The 27,174-nt window shown below is 38.7% G+C and overlaps 1 protein-coding gene across 1 annotated transcript in view; it reads left to right on the forward strand.

The window, feature by feature from the left end:
- Positions 1-27,174, forward strand: part of LOC107556199 (voltage-dependent T-type calcium channel subunit alpha-1I-like) — a 35,549-nt gene that overhangs the window by 4,798 nt on the left and 3,577 nt on the right. The window contains exons 3-20 of the mRNA XM_016239254.1: positions 4,391-4,733; positions 4,895-4,987; positions 5,508-5,811; positions 5,897-6,129; positions 6,388-6,539; positions 7,298-7,483; positions 7,567-7,684; positions 8,466-8,621; positions 11,408-11,501; positions 12,098-12,234; positions 15,757-16,164; positions 17,341-17,441; positions 19,781-19,946; positions 21,645-21,823; positions 23,459-23,585; positions 23,961-24,153; positions 24,994-25,145; positions 25,808-25,870. Of these exons, the coding sequence (XP_016094740.1) occupies positions 4,391-4,733; positions 4,895-4,987; positions 5,508-5,811; positions 5,897-6,129; positions 6,388-6,539; positions 7,298-7,483; positions 7,567-7,684; positions 8,466-8,621; positions 11,408-11,501; positions 12,098-12,234; positions 15,757-16,164; positions 17,341-17,441; positions 19,781-19,946; positions 21,645-21,823; positions 23,459-23,585; positions 23,961-24,153; positions 24,994-25,145; positions 25,808-25,870 (3,205 nt within the window). The remainder of the gene's footprint in view (positions 1-4,390; positions 4,734-4,894; positions 4,988-5,507; positions 5,812-5,896; positions 6,130-6,387; positions 6,540-7,297; positions 7,484-7,566; positions 7,685-8,465; positions 8,622-11,407; positions 11,502-12,097; positions 12,235-15,756; positions 16,165-17,340; positions 17,442-19,780; positions 19,947-21,644; positions 21,824-23,458; positions 23,586-23,960; positions 24,154-24,993; positions 25,146-25,807; positions 25,871-27,174) is intronic.

Raw genomic sequence — 27,174 nt, forward strand, 5'->3', positions numbered from 1 at the left:
ACTCCAAGAGCACAACGACGACTCATCCAAGAGGTCATAAAAGAACCCAGAACAACATCTAAAGAACCGCAGGCCTCACTTGATTCAATTAAGGTCAGTGTTCATGATTCAACAATAAGAAAGAGACGGGGCAAAAATGGCATCCATGGGAGAGTTCCAAGGCAAAAGCCACTGCTGACCAAAAAGAACACAACGGCTCGTCTCACATTCGCCAAAAAATATCTTGATTATCCCCAAGACTTTTGGGCAAATATTCTGTGGACTGATTTGTGAGTGATTTGAAGGTGTGTGTCCCGTTACATCTGGCATAAAACCAACACAGCATTTGATAAAAAGAACATCATAGCAACAGTCAAACATGGTGGTGGTAGTGTGATGGTCTGGGGCTGGATGACTTCCATAATTGATGAAAGCATGAATTCTGCACTCTGTCAGAGAACCCTGAAGAAGAATGTCCAGCCATCAGTTTGTGACCTCAAGCTCAAGCGCACTTGGGTTATGTAGCAGGACAATGATCCCAAACACACCAGCGAGTCCACCTCTGAATGCCTCAAGAAAAACAAAATTACGTTTTTGGAGTGGCCAAGTCAAAGTCCAGACTTAAATCTGATTGAGATGCTGTGGCATGACCTTAAACAAGTCCATTCATGCTTGAAAACCCTCCAATGTGGCTGAATTAAAACAATTGTGCAAAGAAGAGTGGGCACAGCGATGTGAAAGACTCAATGCCAGTTATCGCAAACGCTTGATTGCAGTTGTTGCTGCAAAGAGTGGCACAACCAGTTATTAGATTTAGGGAGCAATTACTTTTTCACGTAGTGCCAGGCAGGTTTGGACAGCTTTTTTCTCTTAATAAAGGAAATCATTATTTCAAAACTGCATTTTGTATTTACTTGGGTTATCTTTGTGTAATATAAAATTTGTTTGATGATCTGAATCTTGTAAGTGTGACATATGCAAAAAAAATTTAAAAACAGGACTGTTTTTCACAGCACTGTATATATACAGTATATATTCATGTTTACTGGCAAATTTATTTTAGTGGATTTAATGTTCATTTAAACCTGGAAATGACTGAAGTTTTAAGATTTTGACTCTAAAAACAAAGAAACATTATGATGTAAAATGATGAATTTGTTATCTGTTGGTCAGCAGTAAATAACTGATATTCAGCATCATTTCAAAGCTCTTTTCATTCATTTACATTTATTCATTTAGCAGATGCTTTTATCCAAAGTGACTCTCATATGCAGCTGTTATTCTGATAATATCATTTTGTAATGAATAATTCAGTATTAAATGAGAAAATAATGCAAAATAGCTTTTGTAACATTAGAAATGTCTTTACTCTCACTTTTGGTCAATTGAATGTGCCCTTGCTGAATAAAAATACAAAGTTCTTACTAGCCCAAAGTGTTGCATGGTAGTGTATATAAATCTGTGTTCCGTCAGAAGTGCATTGATAGATGAATCAACACCCAGGTTCTCTTTGATGATGTTTGTCCTCTGTAATGTTCTGAAATATAATTGAATTTGCTCTCGGTGTTTGATCTGAGCGTTTGCACTGATATGCTCTTTAGTTTATTAAAAACATCTGAATGTCGCCTTTATGGTCATAGAGACGAGCACCAACAAACCTTTGACCCTCTGAGCTCTGTTAAACCGTCTGTGTGTTTCTGCGCTTCTGGATGTTGGTCTTTATATGTCAGAGATATACTCTAAATCAGTGTAAACACATATGTGATGAAGGCTGCGGCTCTGTTCCAAAACCTAGTGAGCAGCCTATGTAGGGAGCAGCTTCATTCTCTTAAATCAAAGGCTGTTCCAGAAATTACTGCAGTTTGGCCACGGAGAAGACAATCCCAAGATGCACTGCAGTGAGCTTGTGAATTGTTATTTTATTTTACACAAAATTTGTGTGTGCTGTGTTTTTATATGCTTTCATGTTGTTACATTAGCAGCATGGAGTTCACAAATCACTTATTTTATAAGGGTCCATGTCAGTTGAAATGCGGCAAAAAATTATTTTAATTATTTTCCAGTACAAATATTGAAACATTCTTAAGTCAAGACACAAGCAAAATGACAAGATATCAAGTCATGATTTCTGAAACATCTATAAAAATGGAAGTTGGTTTAAAAAAATGCCAATAGGGTTAAAAATATTGACCATATTGAAAGAGATTTTTTTCTTTTTCTTTGTAAGCATAAACTCACTTCATTTTGATAAATTTTTAGAAATAATTTGTAATATCTTGCTTTTTAATGGATCCCCAGGTAACACATTTAGGTTATTAAACCATTACACAAACATTGTTTTGAAATATTTCTAAAACATTGAAATCTCCTAAATTTGATTTTTTATATTCTAATAATGTAAAAATGTCTTGTCTGGAACGTTATTTACCATTTTTTAACTGCTTACACACATTTTCAAAACTTGCCTCTTTTCTTTTCAAAACTTTACACACCAATCCAAGAATTGCACACAAAATGCAAAATGCCTCACATCTCTTGCAAAATGAAGCACTGCACTCAAAATATCACAAACGCATCTCAAAAGCAAACATTTGCAAACACCTTTGCCATACAGCTGTTATTCTGATAATATCATTTTGTAATGAATAATTCAGTATTAAATGAGAAAATAATGCAAAATAGCTTTTGTAACATTAGAAATGTCTTTACTCTCACTTTTGGTCAATTGAATGTGCCCTTGCTGAATAAAAATACAAAGTTCTTACTAGCCCAAAGTGTTGCATGGTAGTGTATATAAATCTGTGTTCCGTCAGAAGTGCATTGATAGATGAATCAACACCCAGGTTCTCTTTGATGATGTTTGTCCTCTGTAATGTTCTGAAATATAATTGAATTTGCTCTCGGTGTTTGATCTGAGCGTTTGCACTGATATGCTCTTTAGTTTATTAAAAACATCTGAATGTCGCCTTTATGGTCATAGAGACGAGCACCAACAAACCTTTGACCCTCTGAGCTCTGTTAAACCGTCTGTGTGTTTCTGCGCTTCTGGATGTTGGTCTTTATATGTCAGAGATATACTCTAAATCAGTGTAAACACATATGTGATGAAGGCTGCGGCTCTGTTCCAAAACCTAGTGAGCAGCCTATGTAGGGAGCAGCTTCATTCTCTTAAATCAAAGGCTGTTCCAGAAATTACTGCAGTTTGGCCACGGAGAAGACAATCCCAAGATGCACTGCAGTGAGCTTGTGAATTGTTATTTTATTTTACACAAAATTTGTGTGTGCTGTGTTTTTATATGCTTTCATGTTGTTACATTAGCAGCATGGAGTTCGCAAATCACTTATTTTATAAGGGTCCATGTCAGTTGAAATGCGGCAAAAAATTATTTTAATTATTTTCCAGTACAAATATTGAAACATTCTTAAGTCAAGACACAAGCAAAATGACAAGATATCAAGTCATGATTTCTGAAACATCTATAAAAATGGAAGTTGGTTTAAAAAAATGCCAATAGGGTTAAAAAAATTGACCATATTGAAAGAGATTTTTTTCTTTTTCTTTGTAAGCATAAACTCACTTCATTTTGATAAATTTTTTGAAATAATTTGTAATATCTTGCTTTTTAATGGATCCCCAGGTAACACATTTAGGTTATTAAACCATTACACAAACATTGTTTTGAAATATTTCTAAAACATTGAAATCTCCTAAATTTGATTTTTTATATTCTAATAATGTAAAAATGTCTTGTCTGGAACGTTATTTACCATTTTTTAACTGCTTACACACATTTTCAAAACTTGCCTCTTTTCTTTTCAAAACTTTACACACCAATCCAAGAATTGCACACAAAATGCAAAATGCCTCACATCTCTTGCAAAATGAAGCACTGCACTCAAAATATCACAAACACATCTCAAAAGCAAACATTTGCAAACACCTTTGCCATAATATTAATTCCTGTTAGATTTTTGTGTGTTACATAGAGAACTGTGTGTTGTGTTTTGCAGAAAGTGTTTTATGAAATTGAAAACTGAGTCAAAGGCTGAGCATTAGTGTATGGTTTTGCAGATTTGGTGTGTGCTTCTGCCATTTGAGTGTCAGCTTTCAGAAATTATGTGACAAGTAAAGATTTTGTTTTTAAACTGTTGAAAAAAAACTGTAAAGGTTACAAAAACATTTCTTAAAACATGCAAGTACAAATAACACATTCCGGGAATGTTGTTCTAAGAATGTTTTCTCTCAACTTTATGAGAACCTATATCAAATATGCATAATGTTGTAAGAACGTGCAATAAACATTACTTTAAAAATGTTTTGTCCAGTAAGAAAATCATCATTTGCAGTGTATGTAGGCAGTAATGCGTCTGATTAGATTTTGTACACAAATCTATATCCTCTTTCTCTCAGCTCAGCAGGTGTGGCACTCCCTGCTCCATACTACTCTCCTAGTGAGGAGGACGAGAGGCCCTTCATCTGCTCTCTGCCGCAGGATAATGGCATCATGTCGTGCAGTGACGTGCCGGCGCGGCGTGTGGCGGGACATCAGTGCTGTCTGGAAGTAGATGATCTCCTGCACCATCAGGCACTGGGCCTCGTGACCGAGCCTTTTCTCAACGCCAGCGCCGTCGTCCCCGGGCTCTGTGTCAACTGGAACCGATACTACACACGCTGCCACACCGGACACAGAAACCCACACAAAGGAGCCATCAACTTTGACAACATCGGATACGCCTGGATCGTTATATTTCAGGTATCTGCTGGAGATCATTTCCACCATAGAACTTGTGAAAACAGTCATCCAGCTGATTGATGTTCTTTGTTTTTAATGTGAACTTATTGGAAGCAAACTTCATTTCCAGAGAACTGTTTGAAGTGTTTTTTTTCCTTTCCTGCAAATGATGGTGTGTTTAGGTTATTACTCTGGAAGGCTGGGTGGAAATAATGTATTACGTCATGGATGCTCACTCATTCTACAACTTCATCTACTTTATTCTGCTGATTATAGTAAGTACACAAACTCACACAGATTGATGAGTCTGTTAAAAGACCAATATAGAGTGTTTTATCTGACATGCTGATGATTCATTTGATATTGTCATTGGTGCTTCAGGCCTATTTGATGTTCTTTTACTTGTTTATGGATGCATTTATCCTATATAGATGCATGTAGTCATATGAAACTTAGCATATAGTATTCATCCAGCTTAATGTGGGTATCCCATAATAATCCTGCAGATGGTTCTACCTGTTCTGTGTGTTTGATGTGAGACAGGTGTTTGCAATGAGATGGGTTTGTGTTTGCTGTGAAATGAGTGAGTGTCTGCAGTGAGATGAGTGAGTGTTTGCAGTGAGATGAGTGAGTGATTGCAGTGAGATGAGTGAGTGTTTGCAGTAAGATGAGTGAATGTTTGCAGTGAGATGAGTGAGTGTTTGCAGTGAGATGAGTGGGTGTTTGCAGCGAGTCAGTTTGGTCTTTGCAGTGAGGAGTGTGCTTCTCTCTCTGAATCTTTGCGTAACTCCACAGGTCGGCTCGTTCTTCATGATAAACCTGTGTTTGGTCGTCATAGCGACTCAGTTTTCAGAGACCAAACAGCGTGAGCATCAGCTGATGCAGGAGCAGCGAGCCGCCTGTCTGTCCTCTAGCACGCTGGCCTCGCTGGTCGAACCCAGCGACTGCTACGAAGAGATCTTCCAGCTCGTCTGCCATGTCCTCCGCAAGGCTCGCAGACGCACTGCTGCCTTTTTCAGGATACTCTGCCGCAAACCACCGGAGCAGATGCATATGAAAACAAACATCAACGGAGGAGAAAAGTGCTTCCAACATCATGGTGAGGAGGAGAGGGGGGGGGGGGTTGGATGGCAGAATGAATGGATGGATTTGCAGCTCTATGCTCTTCTCTCACTGCACTACAGATGGAGCCACACCTTCCGCTTCAGCAGCCAATCAGGAGACAGAGGAGGAGACAGCCGAGGAGAAAGACAGGTGCATGAGGGCAGAGGGGGCGTGTCGGAGGCGGAGCAGAGAGCTGTGGATGGAGATGAGGGTCAAACTGCGGGGCATCGTGGAGAGTAAATACTTCAACAGAGGAATCATGGTGGCCATCCTCATCAACACCATCAGCATGGGCATAGAGCATCATCAGCAGGTCAAACACACACACACACACACACACGTCTCATAGATGCAATGTTTTTTCTATAGATGTAATGATATTAGTTAAAGCCCAACCTATTTACCTGCTGATATCAGGTGATTTGGCTGTCCATGTGTTCTTTCAGTGATTCTTGAATGAGCTGAAAAACATGAGGATGAGTTGATGAGAATCTCTGTGTCTCATCATTGTTTCTCTTCATTATTTCAGTTAATGATCTGTTTCATGTTCTCGTTCGGTGTGTGTGTTCAGCCGGAGGAGCTCACTAATGTTCTGGAGATCTGTAACATCGTCTTCACCAGTATGTTTGCTCTGGAAATGATTCTCAAGCTCACAGCATTCGGCTTCTTTAATTACCTGCGCAATCCATACAACATCTTTGATGGGATCATCGTGATCATCAGGTAATTGCCAGTGAAACACCTAATGCTTTTCTGTTACATTTAATGTATTTAAGGGTTTAATACACCTTAAACCTGTGCACTCATGTAGAAGTTTGGAGTTGGTAAGACTTTGTAATGTTTCTGAATGAAGTCTCTTCTGCTCAGCAAGGCTGCATTTATTTGATCAAAAATACAGTAAAAACAGTGAAGTATTATTCCAATTTAAAACAGCTGATTTCTATGTGAATCTCTGTTAAACTGTAATGTATTTCTGTGATGCGCAGCTGTATTTTCAGTATCATTACTCCAGTCTTCAGTGTCACATGATCTTCAGAAATCATTCTAATATGCTGATTTGCTGCTCAAGAAACATTTCTGATTATTATCGATGTTGAAAACAGTCGTGCTGCACAATATTTTTGTGGAAACTGTGATACATTTTATTTTTCAGGATTCACAGATGAATAGAAAGTTTAAAAGAACAGCATTTATTTTAAATAAATGTTTTTATAAACATTATAAACATCTTCTTTGTCACTTTTGATCAATTCGATGCATCCAGTTTGTATATCAACAAGCAAACATAATCATGTTTTTATCAACACACTTATCTGTAGTTTTGAAAGTGCAGCTTCAAAATGAAAATTTTACATGTTACCATGAGATCTGTGTGATAGAATAATTTCCCTGAACTTCAACAAAGCAAGCTGACTACTTGAATAACAGATGTTTGCGCATAAGAATAGAAGTGCGTTCAGTAATGGCCGTCCCAATCGCAGCGTGTGTGAGATCGTGGGTCAGTCTGACGGCGGTCTCTCGGTGCTCCGCACCTTCCGCTTGCTGCGGGTCCTGAAGCTGGTTCGGTTCATGCCGGCGCTGCGCAGACAGCTGGTGGTTCTGATGAAGACGATGGACAATGTGGCCACATTCTGCATGCTGCTGATGCTCTTCATCTTCATCTTCAGGTGTGTGTGTCAGTTTGAGACTAATGGTACCACACTACTGGAGTATTTTTGAATCACACGTCTCTCTCTGTGTGTGTGTGCAGTATTTTGGGAATGCATATATTTGGCTGCAAGTTCAGTCTGAAGACAGACACCGGAGACACGGTCCCGGACAGAAAGAACTTTGACTCTCTGCTGTGGGCGATCGTCACAGTGTTTCAGGTAAAGTGAGAGAGGCATCCCACACACACACACACTTAACATTTAGTAATTTAGCAGACGCTTTTATCCAAAACGACTTACAAATGATGACAATAGAAGCAATCAAAATCAACAAAAGAGCAATAATAAGCAAGTGTTATGACAAGTCTCGGTTAGCCTATATATATATATATACAGTATATATATATATATAGCTAGTGTTATATAAGGCTAGTGTTAAAGGCCTTTTTAACACACACACTCAAATAAAGATGGAAGAGATGTGTTTTTAGCCGATTCTTGAAGATGCTGGGATTGAGTTGGGCAGGTCATTCCACCAGGAGGGAACAGTTAATGTAAAAGTGATTTTGTGCCTCTTTGGGATGAACAATAAAGCGACGTTCACTTGCAGAACGCAAGCTTCTAGAGGTACATAACTCTGAAGTAATGAATTTAGGTAAAGGGCTGCAGAGCCAGTGGTGGTTTTTTAAAACATCAATGCTTTGAATTTTATGTGAGCAGCAACTGGTAGCCAGTGCAGATTGATGGACAGAGGTGTGACGTGCATTATTTTCGGCTCGTTAAAGATTAATCTTCCAGCGGCATTCTGGATTCATTGTAAAGGCTTGATAGAACTGGCTGGAAGACCTGCCAAGAGAGCATTGCAATAGGACAGAACAAGAGCTTGAATAAGGAGCTGTGAAGCATGTTTTCACACACACACACACACACACACACACACACACACACACACACACACACACACGAATCTCTCCTCACATGTGTGTGTGTGTGTGTGCAGATCCTGACTCAGGAGGACTGGAACGTGGTCCTGTATAACGGCATGGCCTCCACGTCTCCTCTGGTGGCTCTGTACTTCGTGGCTCTGATGGCGTTTGGGAACTACGTGTTGTTCAACCTGCTGGTAGCTATTCTGGTGGAGGGATTTCAGGCTGAGGTGAGTCATTTCAACCGCTTCAGTGCTTCATTGATTAGACGGTCTGATTCAGTTTGATTCCTGGAGCTGCACATTGATTCTAAACAATGAATCAGAACAGTTGAAATTAATTATTTTACTTTTAATACCTTTTGATAATAATAACTCCTGATTTGTAGATGGAGGCAAAACGGTTCTTCAGTTTTATTTGGTAATGTTAGGTAATGCATTATCTAAATTGAACTATCCGTTAGCAATATATTTTTTATGGCATTTATTAATCCTTCTTAATGTTAGTCATTGTTGGTTCATGTTAATTCACAGTGCATTAATTAATGTTAACAGATACAGCTATGGATTTTAAAAATATATATTAGTAAATGTAAAAATGTACATTAGTTAAGATTAATAAATGCAGTAGAATTGAGTTAAAAAATGAAACCTTATTGTAAAGGATTAATTGAATTTGATTATTTTTAATGCTTTTGTGGTGAAATGTTATTTAATTTATTTTTGTTTGCGTTTTTGATCATAATTTTGTTGGTCACACTTTAGTTTGGGGACCAATTCTCACTATTAACTAACTATTGACTATTACTTTTGCCTCAAAAAACTCTCAATTTGCTGCTTATTAACAATAAAGGTCTTTGCACACTGAGTCCGAAATTTTCGTATACGTTTTTTTTATTTGTTTCGTATTCGTCATGCTTTCCTATCAAAATACTTGCTACGGATGCGAAAACGCAGAAAACCAAACCTGCTCTGAATTTTTTATGACGGACGAAAGTTTCAGAGGCAGTGTGTAAACGTGATTGACACAATGTGAGGTCGTATTTACTTTTTAATGTGTGAAAATTTCGGACGAGAATTTCGTGCAAAGACCTTTAGTAAGGTAGTTGTTAACTTTAGGTATGGGGCTTAAGATTAAGGGATCTAAAATATGGTAATGCAGAATAAGGCATTGATGTGTGCTTTACAAGTACTAATAAACAGCCAATGTGCTAGTAATATGCATGCTAATAAGCAACTAGTTAATAGTGAGAATTGGTCCCTAAACTGAAGTGCTCCTCTTTATTGGTAGAATAAGAGAGTTGCAGCAAGCAAAATATAAATAGTTTCTTTATTGGGAAAGACATAATGTAGATTGTAAAGGCTTGATAGAACTGGCTGGAAGACCTGCCAAGAGAGCATTGCAATAGTCCAGCCTGGACAGAACAAGAGCTTGAATAAGGAGCTGTGAAGCATGTTTTCACACACACACACACACACACACACACACACACACACACACACACACACACACGAATCTCTCCTCACATGTGTGTGTGTGTGTGTGCAGATCCTGACTCAGGAGGACTGGAACGTGGTCCTGTATAACGGCATGGCCTCCACGTCTCCTCTGGTGGCTCTGTACTTCGTGGCTCTGATGGCGTTTGGGAACTACGTGTTGTTCAACCTGCTGGTAGCTATTCTGGTGGAGGGATTTCAGGCTGAGGTGAGTCATTTCAACCGCTTCAGTGCTTCATTGATTAGACGGTCTGATTCAGTTTGATTCCTGGAGCTGCACATTGATTCTAAACAATGAATCAGAACAGTTGAAATTAATTATTTTACTTTTAATACCTTTTGATAATAATAACTCCTGATTTGTAGATGGAGGCAAAACGGTTCTTCAGTTTTATTTGGTAATGTTAGGTAATGCATTATCTAAATTGAACTATCCGTTAGCAATATATTTTTTATGGCATTTATTAATCCTTCTTAATGTTAGTCATTGTTGGTTCATGTTAATTCACAGTGCATTAATTAATGTTAACAGATACAGCTATGGATTTTAAAAATATATATTAGTAAATGTAAAAATGTACATTAGTTAAGATTAATAAATGCAGTAGAATTGAGTTAAAAAATGAAACCTTATTGTAAAGGATTAATTGAATTTGATTATTTTTAATGCTTTTGTGGTGAAATGTTATTTAATTTATTTTTGTTTGCGTTTTTGATCATAATTTTGTTGGTCACACTTTAGTTTGGGGACCAATTCTCACTATTAACTAACTATTGACTATTACTTTTGCCTCAAAAAACTCTCAATTTGCTGCTTATTAACAATAAAGGTCTTTGCACACTGAGTCCGAAATTTTCGTATACGTTTTTTTTTATTTGTTTCGTATTCGTCATGCTTTCCTATCAAAATACTTGCTACGGATGCGAAAACGCAGAAAACCAAACCTGCTCTGAATTTTTTATGACGGACGAAAGTTTCGGAGGCAGTGTGTAAACGTGATTGACACAATGTGAGGTCGTATTTACTTTTTAATGTGTGAAAATTTCGGACGAGAATTTCGTGCAAAGACCTTTAGTAAGGTAGTTGTTAACTTTAGGTATGGGGCTTAAGATTAAGGGATCTAAAATATGGTAATGCAGAATAAGGCATTGATGTGTGCTTTACAAGTACTAATAAACAGCCAATGTGCTAGTAATATGCATGCTAATAAGCAACTAGTTAATAGTGAGAATTGGTCCCTAAACTGAAGTGCTCCTCTTTATTGGTAGAATAAGAGAGTTGCAGCAAGCAAAATATAAATAGTTTCTTTATTGGGAAAGACATAATGTAGTTGTTTCTGATTGGAATTCATGCTGTTCAGGGAGGTTTGTGCAGCTCGTCACGTTCATCCTCACCAGATTCTCTATTTCTGTAAATCTATTTCTGTAAAAAAAGTCTCTTTGACTTTGTGAAAACACTTAGCCAGCTGTTGTTTGAGTGCTGTCCTGTTCTTCATGCTGATGTGAGCCGTGTGTTTCAGGGTGATGCCAATCGCTCGTACTCTGATGATGATGATGATGAAGGATCTTCCTCTAATGGAAGTGAACAGCACAAAAACTCGCTCACGTCCTCCGGTACGATCCCTGCACATTCACTCTCATTAAATAATCCGTCAACTATAGTCAGCTCAATGCCGTGTTTCATTTGTCACGAATGGACACAAGTTGGTGGGAAATAGATGAGCAGTTGAATCATGTTGTACTTACCTTAGTGTAGATGAAGTCCATGAAACATTGAAAAACACTGGATTTTGGAATGAACTGCATCTCTTCCATCAATGTGTTTGACTTGACTTATTATTAATGTGATGTTGATTTGGACTCCTATTCAAATCTGTGCACACTGATTCCCGATGTAAAGCCAGTCTGATTGCAGAAAACACTTTATGTCCTGTAAACATCACGTATGCATCTACTCAACCAGTGTTGTTACTCTTGATTGAGATGTTAAACTGGTGAAATCTGAGCGTCTTTTATTGTTTAATCCTGTGGGACACTTTTGATGGACTGTTAATCCTCCAGTTTCTGCGTTTCTGTGGCTGTAAAGGGCGAGAAACTCCACAGGGACTCATGAAGGAGACATTAGTGTCGTCTCCGGAGAGCTTCACAGCGTGTGTTGATGGCCAGAGATCTGCTCTTGGCTTTGGATGACTGCTGTTTCTTTCTTCCAGATCCCAAGCTGTCGTCTCTCACTCCCAATGGGCATCTGGATCTGGCGCCGCTGGCGGAGGAGAAGACCAGGACCGACTTCTCCGAGGAAAACCACCGGAGCAGAACCATCTGCTTGGGCAGGAGATCCTCGTCTCTGGTCAGTCGATGAAGAAATCCATGCCATCACGTCATGTGTGTGTTTGTGTGTCTGTGGATGTAATGAGTCCAGGAAACATTAGTGCAGATTAATGTTTGGAATTAGAAAATCCCTCAAGCAGAGACTCGTCTGAGTGTGTGTGTGTGTGTGTGTGTTTGCGAGAGACCAAAATTCTCTTGATAATGTGCGACGGACGCTCAGCCAAGGCTTTTGGGGTTTCCATAGCAACCCCTCTTTTAATTGAAGCAGCCATGTGTATCGAGAGAGACGAGCGTGAGCCGCTTTGGGTTAAATATAGTGTGTTGGGCTGTTGTTCTTGAAGTCACGTGCCGTCGAACAGTCTCTGGGAACATGGTAAAACACGGTAAAACCTGTGAATATTCAGACAGAAACAGCTTGCACACTGCATACAGAATGAAATGTTTCTTGCTGCATTAATCACTCATCCTAATGATGTCGAGTCACTAAACGTGACATCTGAACTGTGTCACTGTATTGATGTGAACGCTGAGGTTTCACCTAGCATCATGTCAAAACGAGAGCTTGACGCCGGAGAACACACGTTTCTATGGCAACTGCTTTTGCCGCTCATGCTGCTAAAAATGAGCGAATGCAGTCAGATCGGACTGCAATTACCACACACACGCGACTGCGTGAAGTTAACTCATCCGCACCGCTTAAAGAGTCTTTAGGAGCCAGGGGATGATTCACGAAACATTCAAGAATAAAATACTTCCTAGCTGGAATTTTCTTCTTATTTTCTTTCTTAAGAAAAACGTTAAGAATATTTTCTCTTCCGAAACATACTTCTTAAGAATGCTCTTATATTTTCCATTTAGATTGTTCACATTTTTTAAAATAATCTTCTTAAAAGCTATTTTAAAATTACTTCTTGCGTTAGGATAGCCTCGTCTTAAATCCCTAGAGGTAAGATGTTGCTTGAATTAAAAATCTTTACAATTTAAAATGAGACATTTTCAAATTAATTGCATTAAAACACAACATTATAATACTTAAAGGGTTAGCTCATCCAAAAATGAAACTTAGCCCATGTTTTATTCACCCTCAAAGCATCCTAGGTGTATATGACTTTCTTCTTTCAGACGAATCCAATCGGAGTTATATTAAACATTGAGGCCTTTATTCACCCCCCGGAGCCATGTGAGGCATGTTTTATTATGGATGCGCGCACTTTATTTGACTGCTTTTGGACTGTTGAACAAAAACGCTTGGAAGAGCAAGGATAATTTTTAATATAACTCTGATTGGATTCATCTGAAAGATGAAAGTCATACACACCTAGGATGCTTTGAGGGTGAGTAAAACATGGGATCATTTTTATTTTTGGGTGAACTAACCCTTTACTACTACTGGCTATGGATGTGCATGAGTTGGCACCAATGATTGATAATGTAAACAATAATCAATAATGGTTATGCATGCTGCAACTTTTTACTGAATTCAAAATTTAATAACAATACAAAAACAAGTGAGATAGGGAGCTTGTTTTTAATTTTAGCCTATACAGTAGTGGCCAAAATTATTAGAACACCCGACAGATCTGAAAATATTGACCTTCTTTTTTGCCTCCAAAACATAATTTCATTTCATGATGTTCATGAAGCATGCAGATGGTTGCTGTGAGCACAACAAATGTCAGATGAAGTGAGTCGTACTGTTATTATACACTTTTAACGTTAATATTTGGTATGTGCACCTTTTTGCAGCAATTACAGCAGCACATCTCTCTGGCATAGTGTCAGTATATTTCCTGAGAACTTCAACATTAATGTTATCCCATGCCTTCTGCAACTCAAGCCAAAGTACAATAGATCTGTGCAGTTTATTTTCCAACTCGCCCCGAACTTGCTCGATGGGGTTGAGGTCCGGACTTTGAAGGGCCAGTCCATCACCACACACACGCGACTGCGTGAAGTTAACTCATCCGCACCGCTTAAAGAGTCTTTAGGAGCCAGGGGATGATTCACGAAACATTCAAGAATAAAATACTTCCTAGCTGGAATTTTCTTCTTATTTTCTTTCTTAAGAAAAACGTTAAGAATATTTTCTCTTCCGAAACATACTTCTTAAGAATGCTCTTATATTTTCCATTTAGATTGTTCACATTTTTTAAAATAATCTTCTTAAAAGCTATTTTAAAATTACTTCTTGCGTTAGGATAGCCTCGTCTTAAATCCCTAGAGGTAAGATGTTGCTTGAATTAAAAATCTTTACAATTTAAAATGAGACATTTTCAAATTAATTGCATTAAAACACAACATTATAATACTTAAAGGGTTAGCTCATCCAAAAATGAAACTTAGCCCATGTTTTATTCACCCTCAAAGCATCCTAGGTGTATATGACTTTCTTCTTTCAGACGAATCCAATCGGAGTTATATTAAACATTGAGGCCTTTATTCACCCCCCGGAGCCATGTGAGGCATGTTTTATTATGGATGCGCGCACTTTATTTGACTGCTTTTGGACTGTTGAACAAAAACGCTTGGAAGAGCAAGGATAATTTTTAATATAACTCTGATTGGATTCATCTGAAAGATGAAAGTCATATACACCTAGGATGCTTTGAGGGTGAGTAAAACATGGGATAATTTTTATTTTTGGGTGAACTAACCCTTTACTACTACTGGCTATGGATGTGCATGAGTTGGCACCAATGATTGATAATGTAAACAATAATCAATAATGGTTATGCATGCTGCAACTTTTTACTGAATTCAAAATATAATAACAATACAAAAACAAGTGAGATAGGGAGCTTGTTTTTAATTTTAGCCTATACAGTAGTGGCCAAAATGATTAGAACACCCGACAGATCTGAAAATATTGACCTTCTTTTTTGCCTCCAAAACATAATTTCATTTCATGATGTTCATGAAGCATGCAGATGGTTGCTGTGAGCACAACAAATGTCAGATGAAGTGAGTCGTACTGTTATTATACACTTTTAACGTTAATATTTGGTATGTGCACCTTTTTGCAGCAATTACAGCAGCACATCTCTCTGGCATAGTGTCAGTATATTTCCTGAGAACTTCAACATTAATGTTATCCCATGCCTTCTGCAACTCAAGCCAAAGTACAATAGATCTGTGCAGTTTATTTTCCAACTCGCCCCGAACTTGCTCGATGGGGTTGAGGTCCGGACTTTGAAGGGCCAGTCCATCATTTTTAGTTCCGGCAATAGTTCATTTTATGGGTTTTGTAATAGCAAATTCAACATCATTATAGGGTGGATGTGTACACACACTTCCAACACACATTTATGTTCAAACAACAACAAAAGTGAATTTTGCATCCGATGACCCCTTTAAGAAGATTTTTGTGAATCCAGCCGCAGGACGTAAAAAATTATGTTTCATATTTGAGAACTACTTAAGAATTTTTCAAGAATTGCACTTAGGGACAGAAATTAAGGGACTTAGTTTCTTAACTCCTCTCTTAAAAATATTTTTGTAAACCTGGCTCCAGGAGTGAACAAGTTTCCTTCTTTCTCTGTAGCGCCACAGCCGCAGTTCCCATTACCACCACTGGGGGCGTCCTCCCCCTCAGCTGTCCTGGAGCCGGCGGTGTAGCTGGAACAGCGCGGGTCGCTCCACCCATGGCCTGAGGGCCGGAGGGGTCATCGGGGGGAGCTTACGGGTCCGCAGCGTTCACTCGAACCCCACCGAACACGAGTCTCTCCTGCCCCACCCGCCATTCCTGTCGCGCCGACACCGCCGCGCTTTATCACTCGATCTGCCTGAGCTCCTGCAGCGCCCCCCGCTGGTCCGGAAGAAGAGCGTGTCTGCTGAACACCATGACTGCAATGGGAAGGGCCCGGGCCCTCAGGGGACGCTGCTGGGAGAGGTTTATCCAGAGCTCAACGCACGCAAAGACAAGCACGACCTGGAGGAAGACACAGAATATGTGAGTGCAGAACAACATCCTGTTAAAAACGGCTATAAGTGTTTCTTATAAATGAGGTTTTGTTGTCAAGTCTTAATGTTTACAATGAGGAAGAGTTCCTCTTCACTACAGATAAATAAATGGATGGATGGACAGACAGATTAACGAATAGATGGATGGATTGATGGATAGATAGGTAGGTAGGTAGACAGATGGAAGGGCAGAGACGGATGGATGGATGATGGGTAGATAAGTGGATAGACAGGAGGATAGGCAGATATCCATTTATATGTCTATCTATCCATCTTTCTGCCTATCTATTCACCTGTCTATCCATCTATACATCTACCTATCTGTCTATCGGCCTATCTATCTACCTGTGTGTCCATCTATACGTCTATCCATCTATCTGCCCATTTATCCACCTGTTTATACATCTATACATCTACCTGTCTGTATATCTGCCTATCTACTTACCTGTCTATATGTAGGCAGATAGACAGATAGATAGATGTATAGATGTATAGACAGGTGGATGTATAGGCCGATAGACAGATAGATAGATGTATAGATGGTTAGAGAGGTGGACAGACAGATGTGCTGTTGCTTTCAGCGGTCAGTAAGTGTTCAGTTCTCTCAGCTCTGCTGTTGAATCCATTATGCTAATTTCAGATGATTTTCTCTGAGAAGCAGCACATGAAAAGTGGAATAAAGTTACACATTCTCTCTGAGCCTGACGATCTCTCACAGTTTTAAAAGTCCTTTAGGAAGCTCTTCCTCTCAGTGAAGTGATTTAAAAACGCTATTGTGAATCAGTTTGAGCGTATCATTAGATCGATTCACTGCTGAGCGGCACATCGTCACGTCTGAGGAGAATCTCTGCTCATTTTAGCGTTTAATAAACGTCTTGTAAGTGAAATACAGCAGCAGTAGATTCACAGACGTGTGTGTGTGGAGGATAGACAACATGAAGAAGCTCATTATGAACAATAACAGCAAACACAATAGCCAAACTCTGCTGGGTCACAGCAGCTGTCCGTTCACATGAATATGGATGTAATGCGTTAATCCTCATATTTTACTCCGTTTATTGGAAACGTCTCCCAGGGAAAATTAAACTGTTATTCAAAATAAATTGGAAGAGTTGCCTTTATCTCAGATAACCTGTGTGTGTGTGTGTGTGTGTGTGTGTCGCAGAGCCTCTGCTTCCGTATCCAGAAGATGATGGAGGTCTATCGTCCGGACTGGTGTGAGAAGAGAGAGGATTGGTCCGTTTACTTATTCTCCCCTCAGAACAAGTATGAACTCACATACACTCTCAGTGTGTTCAAACAGTGTAATGTTCGAATTATGAATTATGTTTTTCAGCGGTGTAATTATTTGTGCAGTGTTACTTCATTACTACAATTAATCTGTACTTTTACTTGAGTTCTATTAAAATACTTGTGTGAATACTTGAACTTTTACTCAGTTACAATGAAAAATAATCATTTTTACTCCATTGCAATTTCATGTAGACAAAAGTACAAAGTACTGTACTTATGTCATATGACTTCAATTGTTTCTCAATTATTAAAAAAAAATATATAGATTTTCTTTATTCTAATGTGAATTCAAAAAGTGAGGGTGATGAAAATATTGACGTAACGGATTTCAGTTTAACATCTGCTGTGTTCAAGAGCTTTACATAGAACAATGAGAAAATAGTCTTTTTTGACAGGTGTTGCATCAAAAATACTAAAATGAGAAAATCTCTACTGCCTCTTGATTTCAAACGTCATATTAACTCTTTCCCCGCTAGCATTTTTGATGATTTTCTCTAAAATTCCATGGCCCCCAGAATATTTTGTTTTAATAATTTCTGAACATGCAATACATCAAAATAAAGTACAGACTCTCTACTTTTAAACAAAAGTATTATTATTTTTTCCATTCCATTTTATCCGAACTTCAAGCATTCTTTTTTTTATCAACACTTGAATGTAGGTAGGTTTAGTAGAAAAAGCATTGCTCGTTTCTTCGTCTTCCTTGTCTGTGTTTTTGATCGGCACATTCTAGACCAGTGTTTCTTATTATAAGTCTCTTATTTTATAATTCTATAGTCTTTGGAGTTGGAACTTTGGCTTCATTTATGATCAGACACTTGACGGAGATCTGCGTTTTCATCAACTTACAGGTTATAAAGTTTTTTGCAGCTATATTGGCGCTCAGTTTTTCTTGTGTTTAATACATTTGGCCAAAATCTCATGATGTAAAAGACGAAGCGCTATGCACAGGACATTTAAAACGTTCAAAAGTATATTGGCTGTTGGCTGCAACTAGGCGGCAAATAAGACTCTTCTCCGCTCTTCAAACACACAAAAAACATTAGCCTTTACAGACATAGTGTGTCTTGAGTAAAGAAAACGCTGTACTTATTTCAAACATCAGTTATTTACCCTTGCATTGCAAACAAGCAGAGATCTGTCTCCGTGTTTGGCAGGGAAAGAGTTCATAAGCTTAGAAAACATTTTCATTTAAGTACAGTTTGTTAGTGGAACGCTTGATCTGGTGTGAAATGCAGTCACTCTGCTGTGTATCGTGTCTGAACGCCCTTCAGACAGCTCTGTATATCGACTGTATCACACTGGCTCTCGTCTTGCCGCCTCAGACTCCTGCTGCTCTGCTGAGCTCTGAAGCATCTGGTCTGGTCGAGTCTGGTCTGTATTGACCCATCAGGATGGGTTTTCCTCATGTGGTCTGTCAGATGTTCTTCATCAGAATCAGTTTAAATGAGACTCACAGATCTGATTAGAGTCCTTCTGATAGCGGGAAGAGTCCATCAGAGACGCCGCTCTACATGACAGAACACACACGTGAAGTTACTCAGAGACTGCAGAAGGGCAAATGTGACCGCTGAGAGTCTCAGGCCTGTTGCACAGCATGTGATCATTTCAGCACTCATATGAGCAGATCACATTGTGGGGATAAAGCAGATGCTTTGGGTGAAGAACTTGTCACTGGATATATCAGAGGTCAGCAGCCTGTGATGCGTGAAGAGCTTGGACAAGCCATTAGTGATCACTGCACAAACTGCAATGCATTTTTTTAATGACATTTTAGGAACTTTTATATTTCAAAAGAATAAAAATCCTTATATGTCTATAAATGCTATTTAATTATACTATATATAAATACTTATACATGCATATATACATACATACACATATATATAGATGTATATGTGTGTGTGTGTATGTGTGGTGTGGAGGATTTATGATCTAATATTCTGAGGTTTTCTCTCCAGGATTTTTCAGGAGTTTTGTTTGATGTGTTTAGTGGCAGCTAATCCTTTCTGAAGGAATGTCTGTGAAATAATCAGTATTAATACTCTTTGCAGATCGTAGCACTATTATTTCAACTATTTCAAATAAAGGACACATAAAACAAAATAGACTGTGATTGTTGATTGTTTTATTTAGTTAAAGTAAAAATGTCCACAAATTCATTTTAGTATTAATTTTTGTTATGCAGCATACGATACAATTTCATCAGTTAGCCTTAAGATCTCAACAATATCAAAACTAAAGCAGACTAGAAACACAAAGTAATAGTGGTGGACTGAAGACTAACTGTCTCTCTGTCGGTCTCTCTGCAGGTTTCGTCTGCTGTGTCAGACGATCATCGCTCATAAGCTCTTTGACTATGTGGTTCTGGCTTTCATCTTCCTCAACTGCATCACAGTGGCTCTGGAGAGACCCAGAATCCATCAGGGCAGTCTGGTACGGTTCCTCACTCTCTTTCACAGTCTCGTCTGGCAGGAGTGACACCGTGATTTTCAGCGCCGCATGAATACTGTCACATCAGCGCTTGAGCTTCACACGGGAGAAACCAATGGGAAACTCCAGCTTTAATTCCACCTGAACGATCTGCGCAGATCACGACGGTGTAGCATCACATCCTACAATCAGACAGAAATAAAAAAAACTAAAACTTGTTTTATGCAATGTTTTCTCAAAATATATTAAACATACTAAACTGAACATGTGTATCACTCATTGAAAACAGTCATGCACCCTAGTAAAGACTTATCAACCACCAGAACACCCTAGCGACCACTTCGAAACCAACAAGAACACTCCACCATGTACCAACATTACAAAACACCCTAGTTACAACTTTTCAACACCCTAGCAACCACTTAGCAACCAAAAAGAACACTCCACCATGTACCAACATTATAAAACACCCTAGTAACAACTTTTCAACATCTTAGCAGCCACTCGCAAGACCCTAACAACCACTTGGCAACCAACAAGAACACTCCATCATGTACCAACAATACCAAACACCCTAGAAACAACTTTTCAATACCCTAGCAACCACTTAGCAACCAACAAGAACACTCCACCATGTTCCAACAATACCAAACACCCTAGAAACAACTTTTCAACACTCTAGCAACCACCAAGAACATCCCACCAACTATGTATCAACAATACAAAACAGCCTAGTAACACATTTTCATGCCCTAGCAACCACCCACAACACCCTAGCAACCAACAAGAACACTCCACCATGTACCAACAATACTAAACACCCTTGAAACAACTTTTCAACACCCTAGCAACCACCAAGAACATCCCACCAACTATGTATCAACAATACAAAACAGCCTAGTAACAACTTTTCAATGCCCTAGCAACCACCCACAACACCCTAACAACCACTTTGCAACCAACAGGAACATCACACCAACTATGTATCAACAATACAAAACAGCCTAGTAACAACTTTTAAACACCCTAGCAGCCACTCTCAACACCCTAACAACCATTTAGCAACCAACAAGAACACTCTACCAACTATGTATCAACAATACAAAACAGCCTAGTAACAACTTTTCAAGACCTTAACAACCACTTAGCAACCAACAAGAACACTCCACCATGTAACAACAATACCAAACACCCTATAAACAACTTTTCAACACCCTAGCAACCACCAAGAACACTCCACCATGTACCAACATTACAAAACATACCTAGAAACAACTTTTCAACACCCTAGCAACCACTTAGCAACCAACAAGAACACTCCACCATGTAGCAACAATAGAAAACAGCCTAGTAACAACTTTTCAATGCCCTTGCAACCACCCACAACACCCTAGCAACCACTTAGCAGCCAACAAGAACACTCTCCCAACTATGTATCAACAATAAAAAACACCTAACAACTTTTCAATACCCTAACAACCATCACAACACCCTAACAACCACTTAGCAGCCAACAAGAACACTCTCCCAACTATGTATCTATTTCTTCATATTTTTGCTCAGTTTGAATCTCTGAATAAAATTGTGCTGTTTTTTCTTTCACGCTCTCACTATATCAGACTATATTAGCTATAAATATCAAATATGATACTCAACAAAAAGTGTATACACACGTATTTTTAAATATCTTCTTTTATATTAAAGGGTTAATATTCTGCATGTTTTGTGTGCTTTCTGTCTCAGGTGGTTTCTAAGGGTCTGTATCTGGGGGATCGTACGTATCTGCGCAGCAGCTGGAACGTTCTGGATGGGTTTCTCGTCTTCGTGTCTCTGATTGATATTGTGGTGTCGATGACGGGCGGAGCGAAGATCCTGGGCGTCCTGCGGGTGCTCAGACTGCTGAGAACATTACGCCCGCTCAGGTGAACAACTAATTAGTTGATTAGTTACTAGACACAAGCCAGCCTCACCAGGGCTTCCTCTAGACCAACTAGTCCTTCGGAGAAGAACAGACCAGTGTTGGGGGTAACGCGAGTTACGTAATCAGATTACTTTTTTCAAGTAACTAGTAAAGTAACGCATTACTTTTTAATTTACAAGAGAATATTTGAGTTACTTTTTCAAATAAGTAACGCAAGTTACTTTGTTTCCAATTTATTGATTGACAGCTCTCCTGTCCCCATGTCGAGAGAAATCAGAAGATGTTACTGTAGCTCTAAAATAAATATGAATATGCATTAATTCATCTAAAAAAAAAAAACACAGATTCAGTATTCCTAAAAATTAAAAAAAAAAATGCAACTCAGAATATGATGCAAACCTGCAATAATTAAATGTTAAACAACACAAATATCGTTTATGTATTTAATCCCATTCTATTAACAAATGTCTTCGATGATCCAGTTCAACCGTACTAATCAGCACAAATGACTCTAGACAAACATTTGTGTGTCTTTGTTTATTGCTGAAGTGTGTTAAATGTCTTCTTCTGCATTCTACTGTACTTTCCCTTCAGCCTGAGGCTTATTCATTTCACTTTTGGTGTGAAAGGCTTTTATATTTGCCAAAAATATAACTTTTTTTATTTTAAAAACAAACAAGCAAGCCCTGTCCAGATTTAAAAAGTAACGCAAAAGTAACGTAACGCATTACTTTCCATAAAAAGTAACTAAGTAACGTAATTAGTTACTTTTTTATGGAGCAATGCAACATTGTAATGCATTACTTTTAAAAGTAACTTTCCCCAGCACTGTAACAGACTACAGGTTCATTTGATGGTCATTAATTATTAGCCAGAATTATGATGGTTAACCCTTATATTATGTTCAGTTTGACCCCAATTTGAGTCGTAGGAAATACTGGTTAACCTCGGATGTGTTGTCTTGAAATTGTCTGACTATTTCTCATTTAGGAGCATGAACATGCCTGCAAAGTTTCGACACTCTGCTGCTTCGAAACAATCTGTATTATTATATAAAGTGCTATAGATATAAAGGCGGCTGAGCTGTTGTGGAATGTACATATGAAGTTTCTATTGCAGTTGTGATGTTAGTGGGTCACGTTGACCTGAAAATTTCATGGTTTTTCAAGAAATTTCAAAGCAGCTACACAGAACGAGTTTTTTATAATTTTTTATTATTATGTTGTTATTAAAATTATGTGTATTTACATGTATACATTTGGCAGACACTTTTATTTGAAGAAATGCACATTGTGTTGTACATTTTTATCAGTTCTCGCATGTGAATTTTGCTGGGAATCAATCCCATAGTCTTGCAGTTGCTAAAGCCATCATCTAATGCTTGAGCTTCAGGACATTTTTTATATAACAATAACTATAATATACTGTAAAATTCAGATCTAGTAAAATACAAATGTTAAAAAAATGCAGCTTTAAAAGTCATATGTTTTACTCATGGTTTACTGTTTTAACATTTTTTTTCTTTATGTGAATTGTATTGAATTTATTTAGGGCCGTTTTGGGTCTCTGAGGTTGACTGTCTGTAGGTGCGGTGTGGTTCTGTGTGTTTGTGACTCGGTTCTTCACGGTTCCTCAGGGTGATCAGTCGAGCTCCGGGTCTGAAGCTGGTGGTGGAGACTCTGATCACGTCGCTGAAGCCCATCGGAAACATCGTCCTCATCTGCTGCGCTTTCTTCATCATCTTCGGCATCCTGGGAGTTCAGGTTCATCTCACATTCAGTCGACAGCGATCTCTAGTTCTGCTCCGTCATACACACACACACACACACGCGCACACGCGCGTATACACATTTAAAAGAATCCTAATGTTTGTGAAATAAGTTTCTTCTTCTCACCAAGGCTGCATTTATTTGAGCAAAAATACAGTAAAACTGTGAGATAATACTATAATTAATTTCTATTGAAATAGAAAGCTTTTGTTACATTATAAATGTCTTGATCGGTTCAATGTGTCCTTGATGACTAAAACTAATAACTTCTTATAAAAAAACAAACTCCTCTTCTTTATATTTAATATTTAGGCTGTGTTGAGCAGTGTTTATCAGCGTTGAGTGTTGTAACTGTGCGTCTGTGTTCAGCCCGTCATCAATAACAACCCCTGGATGCTGCTGTACTTCATCTCCTTCCTGCTGATCGTCAGTTTCTTCGTCTTGAACATGTTTGTGGGTGTGGTGGTGGAGAACTTCCACAAGTGCCGGCAGCATCAGGAGGTGGAGGAGGCGCGGCGGAGGGAGGAGAAGCGGCTGAAGCGCATGGAGAAGAGGAGGCGCAGTAAGACCCTACACTGTAAAAACAATTCCGTAAAAATACGGTATCAACGTTTTAGGTTTTACAGTTTTAACTTAAATTTACAGTTAAATACCATAATTTCATTAACTGATATAATCTTAATATACCAACCTATTGAAGTACTGAAGTCTGTTTTGTAGCTTTGTAATACACTGATAACCACCAAATGCAGGAGGTGATGAGAAAGTCACATGATGAACCAAAGCCCATCACAAGCAGCTTGTAAATAATAACATATATAGAAGGTGCACAGCGTCGTTCACACAAACACCAAACACCATCACGATGAGACACGTGAAACTGAAATAATGCAATAAACATTCATTTAACAACATTAGGTGTAACACACAACCCTAATATACAAAACTGATAAGAAGAAACATAGTTATTTCAACAAAAAACATCAAATTTGAAATGTAACGCAGGGAATTCTGGGAATGTCAATTGACGGTCATTTTTTACAGTGTACATATAATGCCCTGGAAAGACCGCGAGTTGGAGCGTCTCATTAGTTTCTCATCTATTCTCCATCGTTTGCGTCTCTTCTTCTTCATTTGTCTTCATCTCTTTCGCTCTCGTCTGTTATTATTCTTCGTCTTCCCGTGTCGTCTGCTGCTCTCACTCGTGTTCCTCCTCGTTCTTCTTCTCCTGAGATCCTGGGCCACATTCATCAGCGCTGACCCCATTGTTTCCTCTTCCATCCATCATCTCAGGGCCTCATTTACATGCATCCATCACTCTGTCAGTGAAAGATCAGCGTGTGTTCCTGTCAAAGCATCAGGTGATGATGATGATAGTAATAAACGCTGTGGTTGTGTTCAGAGGCCCAGCGGCTGCCGTATTACTCCTCGTACGGTCGCGTTCGGCGGATGATTCACTCGTTCTGCACCAGTCATTATCTGGACCTCTTCATCACCCTCATCATCTGCATCAATGTGGTCACCATGAGCCTGGAGCACTACAACCAACCACGGGTGAGCAGCACCGTCACATGACCTGCAGCCAATCAGATAAATATGTCCATGTCATTTTATTTTATTCAACTTTAATTTTATACAATTTTAAATTACATTTTTATTTTATATATATATATTATTTTTATGGTTTTAGTTATTTTAGTATCAGTTTAGAATCAGTTTTTATTTGTATATTTTATGTTTTCATTTCAATGTAGAAATTGTTGTTATCATTTTTAGTAGTTTTTTAAAATGTTTATATAACTAATTTCAGTTTTAGTTATTTTAGTACATTAATTTAAATTCATGTATTCATGAAGGCTTTAAGTAAAGTGTTACTAAATTTACTAGAAATGTCTCCTACACCAATTGTTTTCATTTTAGAAATGAATTAAATGAATAAAAAGTCTGTATGAAGGGCATAAACTAAATGGCGTTGGTGAGGTAATGCACTGTGATTCCATGGAGTCTGTTTTGGAGCGTTTGAGCATTTTAGTCACTACTGAGATGAAACATGAAATCATTTTGAAAGCATAACACAGAGCAACAGAAGTGTGTGAGCAGTAGTTCAGATTCTGTGTGATCTTCATTTAGAGAGACTCCGACTGAACTTCTCTGAGATGTTTGTGTCTCTCCCGTGACATTCAGTGTGTTTTTGTCTCAATTTCACAGTTCTGAAGTTGTTGAAGATGGCCACAGGAATGAGAGCGCTGCTCGATACCGTGGTGCAGGCATTACCACAGGTACACACACACACACACACACTCTTACACACACTCACACACACTCACATGCACACACACACACACACACACACACATGCACACACACACACTCTTACACTCTTACACACACGCACGCACGCACTCACACACACACATAAAATGATCTAAATATCAGTCGTCGCTCTATATCTCCAGTAATCTGTCTCAGTGAGATGAGAGTGAAATGCTCCAAACATATAATGCAGTGATTGAGAGCTGAAGAAATAAAGGCTCCTCAGAAGATGTGAGATGTTCTGGAGGCTTGTGAAGATCATTCCTCCGCTGAGGAACAGTGAAAGTAAAGCTTCTGGAAACAAACGCTCCTCAAAAGATCCTGAGGATCAGATTTGAGACTCTAAAACATGATTGATGGAGAATCAAGTAAAGCTGAGCTGCTTCAGTGCAGTAAGTGTTCATCTGGAGATATGACTGCAGTTATTCTGACGCTTACTTGATCAAAATCAGTCAAGATTTGAGAACAGAAAGACTCGTGATGCAGCAGCTGAAGCTGGACGTTTCTACAATTACACTAAAAGAGCTTTGACTGGATAAAAAACTCCAAACTATCAATCAGACCACAGAAGACAAGCAGCAGATTGAGTGTGAAACAAGTTTAACTGCAAAGTTGATCATGTTTATCACTTAGAGCCTTAGGAATATGCATATCAAAGATGACTGTGTCTCAGCAGACAGATCTGATTTCAGCATCTACACAATAACATTCAGTTCTAAAGTTGCAGAGAAGCGTCTGGCGTGTGAATGAAGCGTTAGACATGCTCTCAACACGTCGTTTCAAGAGTCATTGAGTGTTCAACACGGCTGTGAGCGCCTGACACAAACACATTAAACAGATGGCGTCGATCTACAAACCTCCTTTCACATGATTAACTGCGCCGATGATCACACTTCAGTCCTGTAAATGTGTCAATAGTAACTTAATTCATGCAATTTAATATCTATATTTATATAAAACCACTGTGTGTGTTTGGGTAAAGTGTATGTGAGGAATAATGTGAATAAGCTTTTGTTTTCTCGAGCTCTCGCCGGGCTCAGATGGGCTTCCGGCACGTCTAATGGAAGGGAATTAACCTTGAATATAAGCAATAAAGCAGCTGTGAGCGCATGACCAGCACAAACCACATTCTGGGAATTAAATGACTTTCATTCTGAGTATTGAAGGCTGCTTTAGTGTTGGAGATGAGCTCGGCACCTCACGACGGACACACAAACACTGCTGATGTGTGTATGTGTGTGTGTGTGTGTGTGTGTATGTATGTGTATGT

This window comes from Sinocyclocheilus grahami, unplaced genomic scaffold, assembly GCF_001515645.1.
Source record: "Sinocyclocheilus grahami isolate Dianchi unplaced genomic scaffold, SAMN03320097.WGS_v1.1 scaffold559.1, whole genome shotgun sequence".
NCBI classification, from domain to species: domain Eukaryota; kingdom Metazoa; phylum Chordata; class Actinopteri; order Cypriniformes; family Cyprinidae; genus Sinocyclocheilus; species Sinocyclocheilus grahami.